The following is an 11,075-nucleotide window of genomic DNA, read 5'->3' on the forward strand; positions in this document are numbered from 1 at the left end:
TTATGAGAATTTTAAAAATATAGGAATTGATTAGGTTTGGTCAAATTCCAAATTATGGCAAATTAATGCATTAGACAATGTAAATCCTATCAGATTTTTATAAACTTTCCATACCTACACAATATCAGCAAACCATAATAATGATAAACACTAAAAAAAGTAGAGACTTAAAGGATCATTTAACTTAACTATTAATTTTCGTGAGCATACACCACATGGAAGATACCTGCAGCTAAATTTATTTACATTATTATTATATGTTTAGGAATAGGTGAGTTTTCATTTGATAAATTTTCTTTATCTAAAAACTAGTTTTCATTATTATTATCAAAATAAAAGAGTCTAAATGTATTTATGCGGCAAAATGTTAAGTCTTAGACATTTCATAGCAGGTTTTTACTAACTTACAATTTTAAAATAATTACTCAATTCTATTTTTTTTTTCTTTAATTTAATTAAAACAGATTTTAACACTTTATGTACCAAATTTTTCATTTAGGAAATGGCAAACATTTTGGAATATTTATAAAATAAAAAAACAATTTTAGCTTTAATACGTGATTTGAATAGATGACAAGACAGTATTTGTATAATCTATACATAGTTTTTGCTTAAAGAGACCTGAATGTCACATCTAAGTATTATGGGTTTATGTTAACATGAACTTTATCATGTTCATAACACATCGAACTTAAAATAATGCAAAAGAGATGCAATAAATAAGATATTCTGGCACCAATAACAAAATTTTTATTATCAGAAAATAAAATACACTCAATGCAAATGTTTATTGATTCCTTGTATATATTCATTGATAGAAGTACGGTGAATAATCAAAATTTTTTGTCATGACTTCAACAAAAAAAAAATCACACTTTGAATGAAACAGCCAACACAAGAACAAACATAAAATATAGCACAAAATTAAATATATTAAACATCAGTACAAATTTGAAATATAGCTTTAATAAACTCATGCTGTAAATGTAGAGAAAAGCAGTGTTAAAAAGATAACTGAAATGACATATACGTCTAAATAAAGTAACACAATACAATATTTTAAATAAATCTTCAATAATCATTAGATAATATTTTTTAAAAAACATTATGTAATATAGAAAAAAAATTAAAAAGAAAATGATATTTTCAACAGTCTTTTGATCCATATATTATAAAAAAAGTAAAATGAAAAACATACGATATCAATAATGAAACAAAGATAAAAACAACCACAATGCCAAAATGAGGAAATTTAGTCACAGCTGTATTTTAATTTCTTTTGTAAACTTTATTTTTTATTTTCCCATGAAAGAATAAAATGAGATTGATAAGAAATGCTGTGCATTTTAACATTTCAGATATTTTCCTTTCAAGGAATTAGTAAAAGATTAACATATAGTAAAGCAAAGTTTTCATAATCAAATGTGAAAGACAAATTAACAAAAAAAATTAACGTTTTTATGAGATTTCAAGATTGTTAGATAAAAAAAATCCAATCTCAATTATCCTTATTTTAATAATAGGAAAAGAAACAAAAATTTTCATATTTGTAGAAAATAAGTCCATACAACATTAATTCACTATTTTTAGTTAATTTTATTTGTAAATATATCATTACAATTAAAGCTTACTACTAATTTTTCTTACTAAATTTACAAGTTAATTTACTAAATTTAACAGCTTAAAAAGTACAAAAATTATACAAAAGATGATTTAAAATGTATACTCTGAAAGTTAAAGATAGGTACTATTTTGAACTGTATAAAATTTAACTTAGAAGATAAAACTGAAAACAGTAGATAATTTAGAAAATACGTCTATACATTCAAGTCATCAAAAATTTGAATTTAAAACTAAAAAATCAACACTTAAGTCTAAATTGGTTTTCTAAAGAAACTATTAAAAATAACATAGATAATATTTCTTCCTTAATTCAAGTAAAACAGTGCCTTTTAACTACTTAGTCTTATGACAACTTTATAGTTAAAATTAAAAAAAAGATTACTGTTGTTTTTAATTTTAAAAAATTACTTAGCAAATATTTTTTTGAAAAGAACACACACCATAAAAAGCTTTATTTTGTATTAAACATAAAAAGTCTAATCTAACTTTTCAAAAGTATCTAGAGCACCTGAAGTTCCAAAAAGCACAGTAGAATTTTCAGAGTCTGGCCTTGCAAATTACTCAACAACAATTACAAATTGGCTATTAAGACAAAACAGTTTACTATTTAGTGAATAATTTAAACTGCTGTTTAATTTTAATTATGTAACTAGTAACAAATGGATAATTTATAGTTTATAAAAAAAGCATAAGTAACTCTTCTTTAACAATAACATTAGTAATTCTGTTAAACATATATCAAAATTTTATACATAACCAGAGTATATAAACTTTCAATTTCTACAAAACATCAATACATACAAAATACTTAAATTTACACATGAAAAAATAAAATATCAAAATAGATATTCCAAAAAAAAATATAAGAGTTGTTCAGGAAAAGTTATAATAAAAACATGTACATACAATAAACAAGTCATAGGGACAAAACAGGCAACAAAGAAAAAAACAGAATAATTTTTCTTGACACTGGTCTCTGGCACAAGGCTATAGCACTATATGAACTAGTCTATGTTATTCAAGGCAGTTTTTCTCATTTAGAAACTAGTTTAAAATTTTGAGTTTATTAAGATTTTTTTTTAAAAAAAATCACAAGTTAATACATTCAGATTACTGTTATAAATTTGTATTTATAATTAATATTTATATAAATTGTATTTATAATACAAAATTAACATTAACCTTTTAAAAGTCAATCTTTCCAAATTAAATTCTCATTTAAATTATTTTATTTGTTAAAAAGTTTTAGGCCCACACCAGTAATATTAAAATTTTATATTATCAAATAAATTAAACGACATATTCTGGGGATCATTATGTTAAAAAAAAAATATGAAAATTCATAAGGTGGTAATGAATATTTTTAATTAATTTGAATACATCTAGCCGTTTAATTAAAAAAATATCCTCCTTTAGAAATAATTATTTATCATTGCTATTTTTAATCATTGTTAATTTAAAACTATTGGAAGTTTGTGTTTTAAATCTATTATAATTTATACAAATCAATACTTAATTCATTTTAAAAAATTTGTTGTCAAAATATTTTGACTTTTGATAATTAATCAAAGTAAGAATAGTAAAATAATAGTTATGTTTAATAACATAAATTCAAATACAATTTAGATAACAGATAATGAAAACTCTACTGTTGCTCTATTGGCTAAGACCTGGTATAGGCTTTTGCTTAATTGAGCAAAAAAAAATCACTTTTATGACCATTTCAGTCTTTGGAACTTTTTCCTCGTTTGGCAGTGGATATCACTGAAAGTCTTCCTCTAAGGACAACTCAATTTTGCTTTACATTACTGACTCTTATCACAATCACCTATAAAAATTAAGCAACATTAATTACCCTAAGTTAATTAAAAACCCAGAAAATACATTATTCTAAGTAAAATTACTTTTCACAGTTAACAATGAAAGTAAACAATCAGTAAATACATAACTTTTATCTTTTAACTCTTGTCAAGATTACATATAAAAAATTATGAACTTCAAAGTAATAAAAAATAAAAACCTTTCAGTAAATAGATATGAAAAAATAACAGGATTTGGTTTTTTAAACAATTTTCTGAAAAGGCTTTAAAAAAAAGACTTAAGACATATTTTCTGCTTTTTTTTTTTTTTTTTTTTTTTTTTTTTTTTTTTTTTTNTTTTTTTTTTTTTTTTTTTTTTTTTTTTTTGTTTTCTGAATGAAAAACCTGGGGGGAAATGTTCCTAGTTAAGTGCCTAAAATATATTTTTTTAAAAATTTCTCACTCTTTTGCATTGATAGGGAAAAGCAGAAAATAGTTTTTAGCTTTCTTGAAAAAGAGTTAGAAGAACTGGACATTCTGAACTCATCTCTTCATAACATGTAGGTAAAGAATTTTTAAATTGATTTAAAAATCATAACTTCTAAGAAAAAATGATATTCTTAGCATAAATAGGATTTTTCATCAACTTTTCAGATTCTAAAGAATTTTTTAAAAAAACACTAAAAACTGGGAGAAAATTTCACAAAATCCAGGAAAAACTGTCAATATTAGCAATTTACTGGAAAATATCCAATAGAGTTGGCAGCTATGCTGCAAATAAAGGAAATTAAATAAACATTTCAGCACACATTAAAAAAAAGTTATCTTTCTAGTAAAAATTACCATTCATTGAAGAACATGGTGATCCAAACATCTCCTGAGATGCATAGGTAACATATAGAAAACCATCCTCATCTTTGCTCTCTAAGTACACTTCAGCAACAGTTTTAGACATACTGGCAATACTCCTATTATTTATCAGAAGATAGAAAGCTTGATTGGGTCCAAGGTGCATTCGATTTCTAGAACAATAAAATTCAATTATAATCAAACATGAAATTGAATATAACTAAATAACTTAAAAGTTGCACAAATCAGCTACACTCCCCAATAAAAACAAAAAATATTCTGTCAGAACTTTACAGACATGCATTTGAAGAGTGTGATACAGCAACTTTAACACATAAGCTTTACCCTTACTTAGCTAATTAGTTAGCCAAGAACAAGTCTTGCCAGCTGCCCATGGAATTAAAAGGGAAAATTTTTTAAGCAATTCATAGTTTGTGAATAAAGTCTATAGGCAATAGTGAAAATTCAATATTTTGAGAAGCTAGCACAAATTGCACAGATGTTGACAACATTTACTGCAATAAAGAACACCGACATCCAGGGTTTCAAAAAAGGACAGCCTTATTTTTTAAAAAAAAGTCTAATACTACTTTAGAAATTTAAATAAGGTGTAACAGTAAACAAATTAACCAACAACAACAAAATCTTTTCAAAAAATTTCAATTCAAAAAGATTAAAAATCACTCACTTTCTTTAAGATAAATACATATAGATAATAGTTCATATTCTAAAACCAAACTGATAAAAAAAATATATAAAAAACAGTATAAAAAAAAAAGTTTTATCAAAGTTTCCTAAGATAAATATTCCTACTGATAGGACACCTTACTCTGAATAAGGGGTTTTTCACCATATCCCATGTAACCTTAATCCCTAGCAACATTGAAAAGCTGTATACTTTCAAGAAAAACTGGAATCTCAAAAATTAAAGATTTTCTAAAAAGTTTGAAATGTCCTAAAAAAGTGTAACATTTATGTAAATAAAAATCTGCATTAAATCAATGAAAGATCAAATATAGAAAACCCAAATCATTAATATAACTGCAGCATTTTAGTTTACTAATTAATATTGCACTCACTAAATTCAACATTACAATTTTCTATTGTCCCAATAGTAAATTTTCTTATGACTACTGGTACAATACTATCAATTGCTGATATTTTAAAAATGGAATGTGACTTTCTGCAAGAGAACTGTAGCAAAATAATTGGTATTCTGAAATTATAAACACTTTTTGGTTAGTCAGGTACAAGTGAAAGTCACCAAAAACTGTAAACCTCTGTCAAACAAAGTTTCATTTATTTTTTAAACACTTAAGAATTAAATAATAATAATAATTAATTTTACTGAAAGTAACACAAGATGCTAAAAGTAAGGTCAGAATAATAAATGACTCAAAATTTTAAACTAATAGCCATGATGCACTAATTAAATATTAGCAAAGATGATCCATGTAGAAAGAAAAATTCATTAAAAGAATTAAAAATACTAGAATAAAGAATTAAAAACTTCAGAAAATAATAATTTAATAGTATGATATAATTAGGATACTCAGCAATTCCAGTAATACTGAAACAAAATGTTCAGATTAATTTTAAAATTAATTACTTTTGAAAATTGTTCAATGAATCCGTGCTTTTTGATGATTAAAAAAGAGAAATAAAAACAGACATTCATATGACTAAAACCAGACATTCACATGCCTAAAGTTCACGTAACACGATTCATTGAAATACCTTTAATAAATTAACAGTTAAAATATAAATGTATTTAAAAAAGAAATATTCACCGAATTATTGTTAAGAATTGAGATACTGTAAGTTCTTGAGGTACTAAGAATTTTGTTTTATCCAACAATGGCAACTGTGATTCTTTATGATATCTTTCAACAATTACCTAAAAAGTAATTTCAATATATAATTAATAACGAATGGAAAAAAAAATGCATATATATAGAAAAAACTAATTTATTTAAAACTTATTTTAAAAAAACAGATACAATAACCATTAGTTCAAATAATAAGAGAACTAAGACAAAATCTCTGAAAGAAAAATATTATACACCTACATATAGTAAAAACATCAACATAATGCTTCAAGAATTCAACTTGTATAACATCAACATAATGCTTCAAGAATTCAAGATTCATTTTCAAACTATACAACCCATGACTTCCACAGGCATGGATTGCGATTCAATTTCAGACATTCTCAAAAAGTTGCTAAATTTTTGATAAATCTTATACATGTTAAATAAATAATCCCAAGAAACTAAAGCTTGGATAAAAAACTTCATTGACTTCAAAAATAAGCAAACAGAAATAAAAGTTTACATGTTAAGTGCTCATAAATAGGCATCCATTCTCAAGACTTGCCAGACATGAATAAAAAGAAACAAAAGTGAAAGTGAACAATTTTTCAGTGGTTGACTGACATCTACTTTTATTTCCATCCGCATATTTTTAAAACCAATGAACATATTTTTAAAATAATATCCTATATATGTGATTTTAGAGTTCTCATCAAAAAAAAAATTATTAAAAATAAAAAGACCAGAGGATTTTGGACCATAATGCAAACAAAAAATAAACTCCTAAACGATGAGTTATACAATAAAAAAAAGCACCCTGGAGGGGAGAAATATGCCCCCTCCTCATGAACTCTTTCAAACTATACATTGAGAAAAGCATTGATTTAGACTTTATCATATATGTCAAGCTAGTTAACTGAAAAACTTATTTTTACATTTTATTTATTTCAAAATTTTAAAACTATAAGGAATTTTTCTTGCAGATCAAACCTTTAAAACTTAGAAATTATGAGCTAAATTTTTTTTTAACATTACAATCTAAAATAATTTATTAAAAACAATAAAATAAAAAAATCTTTGAAGAGTCAAAAAACTCAAACAATTTAAATTTAAAAAAAAAGTAAGAAAAACATACTGAATCAAAGAAAATTCCATAAGATAAATTTCATTATTTTAGAAAACTAATGCTTATTTATACAGAAATATGAAAAAAATTAAAATAATAAATGTTTTAGAACTGAAGATTAATACATTAAAATATGTCAGAAGTATATGAAGGACATTCGTAATTTTAACATTAATTAATCAAGATTTATGATAATTTATTACACAGTATGCAATTTGAATTTAGAAGTATCCCTTAAAATAATTTATTAAACAGCACATTTAAAAACTAACGCTGGCACACGCAATTTATAATTTACATAATATGGTTTTGAGAATGACTGATTTAATATTTTCTTTTTCATATTATTAATTTCTATCTTAATCACAATAAATTACAATTAACAGTAAAAAAAAAAAATTATAGTTTTATAATATACTCACAGGAATTTTTGTAGGGAACTTTGAACGAATATTTTCAACTTCGTCTTTTCTCGTAGCTGCAGAAAAATAATGAAAATTTAGATACATCAAAGCTGCAGAAACAATTTTATTACAGTTAATATCAAAACGTTTTGAGAAAAATTGTGCATGTTATTTTTGTTTAATGTTGACCTAGAATCCAATAATAAAAAATAAGAATAAAATTTCATTGTATGACCCTTTGCCTTACAACTAAAATGAGACTGGAAAAAACTACATAAGAAATTTAATAATTGTTTTCGAATATAATTCTAATAAACTTCAAAGAAACCTTTAACTTTAAAGTTCTAATGCATCGAAGTATTAAATCAGAGTGTTAATAGACTTAAATCTTTTAACAATTTGAATTTTTTAGAGAAAATTTACCTTATTAATCAGAGATAAGAAAATCATGTATAGTAAAAAAATAATAAAATTGATTTTTCTGCAAAAAATCTCTAACTCATTATAATTTAATATGACCAAAGAAGGCTCAGTTTGCAAATCTTCAAAGGTTTAAATTCCAAAATATATACTTCGTTAAAATATTTAAGATACATTCTCATTACACTAAGTAAGAGTTTCACAGATCTACTCAAGTGGCAGCACTTTTACAGATTTTAACTGTTTCATGACAAGCCATATTTATATATTTGATACATACATATTATGTATCTTACATAATGTAGGACTATATGAAATAAAAATTAACTTACAATTTAAACCCACTTAACTTAAATTTTAATGAAAAATAAGTANTTCTTAAGCGTTGTAGCTATATAATTTCAAACATCCTCAAGAGCTATAACACATCTGCAGCAGAACTGGATATGAAGACAAAATTGCAGGACAGGAACACTTTAATTGTCCACTAATCTTCAGATTTCCTGCTACGTTTTAAAAAACTTTATTTGTGAAAACCTTCAGCGTGGCGGACAGCTGGCCGCCTTAGGCGGCTAGTTAGCAATAAACACGGGTAAGATTTTAAAATATCAGAAGATTTTAAAATATTTTTAATCATCTCTACCTTTTAAAGGCTTATTTTTACTAGTCTTACATGAAATGCTAAAGAACTGCTTCAAATGTTTGAAGCTGCAGGTCACAAAGCGAAGATAAAAATTCAGTCTTTAAAAATGTATTCTAATAAAAAAAATGAAAGAAAAAAAAATTTCTGCACATATTATATTTTTTTGATTTCGGATAAAAAAAAATACATCAACAGATTACTATTTAATAAAAAATTTGGCAAAGAATTAATCAGTTATGCATGTGATTAGAATTCCTTTTTCTAAAAATTCTCTTTTTAACATACCAAGCCTATTTTAAACATATTTATCACAAAAATACATAGTGATGAATCTTAATTTTTCACGTAAACCATAGCAATTAAGCTTTAAAAAGAATGAAATCACAAAAGATCTGAATATCAGCAAATTATTTCACAAGATAATTAAATTTAAATAAGCTAATCAATAGTTCAGAAATATAGGTAAAATAAGATCTATGAAAAGAATTATAGTTCATACAATTATAAAAGTAATCAAATTTTACCAGGGTTGGGTTTTTGATGTCAAAAAGTGGTTTTTGACATGACAAGNTTGATGTGACGGTTTAAACCATGGTTTAAACTGTCAAAAACTGTCACATGTCAAAAACCTGCCAACCCTGAATTTTACAGAAAGATGTTTAAAAAAAAACTACTATGAAAATATATCCATTCTTCTCTTAGAACCTTTATGTTCTATATTTATTCTTAGAAATTAACAATTACATTGTGTGAAAGTCAAACCATTTACTCAATGCTTGATGACGTAAATAGAAAAACTAATACTGTTCGAAAATGCTAAAAGAAAAAGCATTCTATTATTATAAACTAATTGAAATAATTTTACAATAATAAAAATTAATTAAAATTCAATGAACAGAAATAGCTATTTCATCAAAAACAATTTTAGAATCCGATAGTTAGAATTTATCTTTCGATATCTACAACAAATCATTTTAAATAAGGTAGATTCATTATCAATTACAAAGATAAGCAATAATAAACTATATTTCCTGAATTTTATTAAACTATGTGTATACAGCTATTAAAAACTCATTACAGTAATTGTGCACAATACGAAAAGAAGCTCTTCGCATCTACAACTGAGAGATAAGAAGGAGAAAAAGTAAACAATGAAGTTTACAAACATTAGCTAAATATGTCATCAAATGAAAGGAAGAGGATATTCAAATCAACCCAACCCATAACATACCTAGAGATTTCCTTTGCTTAAAAGTACCCATAGCACTGCCATGTTTATCAGAATGATCAGGAAATATTTTATGCATAATGAAATAATTTGTTATGCTTAACAGACTTAGTCGAAAATCCAGACAAACCGAAAAGGAAGTAATTTAATAAAACATGTGACAGATCGATTTGCAACAACTCTAAATTACGCAACGTCACGTTACAACTTTTCGTTTCGCTGAAAATCTTGTTGCCAGATTTCAAACATTTGTAGAGTTTAGCAATGTTAACTGCCTAAAGTTAATATTTAAGGGCCATTCACACTGCATATAAAAAAATCATATACGTAATTTTGGATATTCCAGTGAAAACCTAATTATTGAAATTATTTTCCCGCGAAAAACTCGCCAATCAGATTTTCTCTCTCATCGCATATGTGATTATTTGTATGCAGTGTGGATGTACCCTCAAGCTCTTTTCTAAGAAATTTGTTATTTATTTGTCCCGCAGTGGACTGATCCTTAAGACACGGTTCCCAGCAGATCACCGAAGTCAAGCATCNTTAACGTTATTATAACTTCATTCCTTTCAAGTTTTGATCTAAGTTTTCATAGTCTAGCTGTTCGAAATCAGTTTTTAATTTATTCAAACATGGCTCGAATCACGCCTCTTATTTTTTTCGATTCATTATTTCATGTCTTTTAGTTCTCATTCTCATATTAGTTCATTTAATGCTCTCACAGTATTCAAAATATTAACCTTCTAATACCAACAATATTTATTAATTTTTGCATTTACCCTACAATATCTAATTTCTAATATAATTCAAAATGTTTTATGTTTCTAAAATGTAAGCATTTCGAATTCCACTTCAGAATTATCAAATTTAAGTATCATCAAATTCTATAGTATTACAAATTAAACTACAATAATTCTTTTTTATGTAGAAGAGCAATCTATGGAAACAAAACCATACGGTAACCGAAAGTATAATTCGAAAATAATTCTTAGCATTTTAACATCAAACTCTATAATCAAAACGATTTTTTACTCATTTTCTAAGTAGGTCAATATCTTCTTTTCAACCGTCAATCGCGATGGCGAAACATTTCATTACGGAATATGTTCTAGTGCGACGTAAATTAACAACAACAACAATTGTTATTTATTTGTTTTTTTCCCTTTAATCAA

General features: G+C 25.1%; 1 protein-coding gene across 2 annotated transcripts; it reads right to left on the reverse strand.

The window, feature by feature from the left end:
* Nucleotides 1-727: 727 nt before the first annotated feature.
* Nucleotides 728-10,138, reverse strand: LOC107439604 (microtubule-associated proteins 1A/1B light chain 3A). Of its 2 annotated transcripts, none has more exons than XM_043048636.2 (5): nucleotides 9,907-10,138; nucleotides 7,631-7,686; nucleotides 6,062-6,168; nucleotides 4,266-4,444; nucleotides 728-3,451 (listed from the first exon to the last, which is right to left on the reverse strand). In XM_043048636.2, the coding sequence occupies exons 1-5, from the start codon at nucleotides 9,980-9,982 to the stop codon at nucleotides 3,429-3,431; spliced, it is 441 nt and encodes a 146-aa protein (XP_042904570.1). In that variant the 5' UTR covers nucleotides 9,983-10,138; the 3' UTR covers nucleotides 728-3,428. The 2 variants fall into 2 exon arrangements, with proteins under 2 accessions (XP_042904570.1, XP_042904571.1); XM_043048637.2 differs by lacking the exon at nucleotides 9,907-10,138 and adding an exon at nucleotides 9,754-9,805.
* Nucleotides 10,139-11,075: the final 937 nt, after the last annotated feature.

This window comes from Parasteatoda tepidariorum, chromosome 3 (genome assembly GCF_043381705.1).
Source record: "Parasteatoda tepidariorum isolate YZ-2023 chromosome 3, CAS_Ptep_4.0, whole genome shotgun sequence".
Lineage (NCBI taxonomy): Eukaryota > Metazoa > Arthropoda > Arachnida > Araneae > Theridiidae > Parasteatoda > Parasteatoda tepidariorum.

Excerpts from the sequence above, each read along its gene's own strand:
- LOC107439604 (XM_043048636.2), bottom strand. The coding sequence starts at position 9,982 with ATGCATAAAATATTTCCTGATCATTCTGATAAACATGGCAGTGCTATG. Across the intron at positions 4,445-6,061 it reads CAATTCTTAACAATAATTCG|AAATCGAATGCACCTTGGAC; the intron begins GTGAATATTTCT and ends TTATTGTTCTAG. Across the intron at positions 3,452-4,265 it reads ACCATGTTCTTCAATGAATG|GTGATTGTGATAAGAGTCAG; the intron begins GTAATTTTTACT and ends TAATTTTTATAG.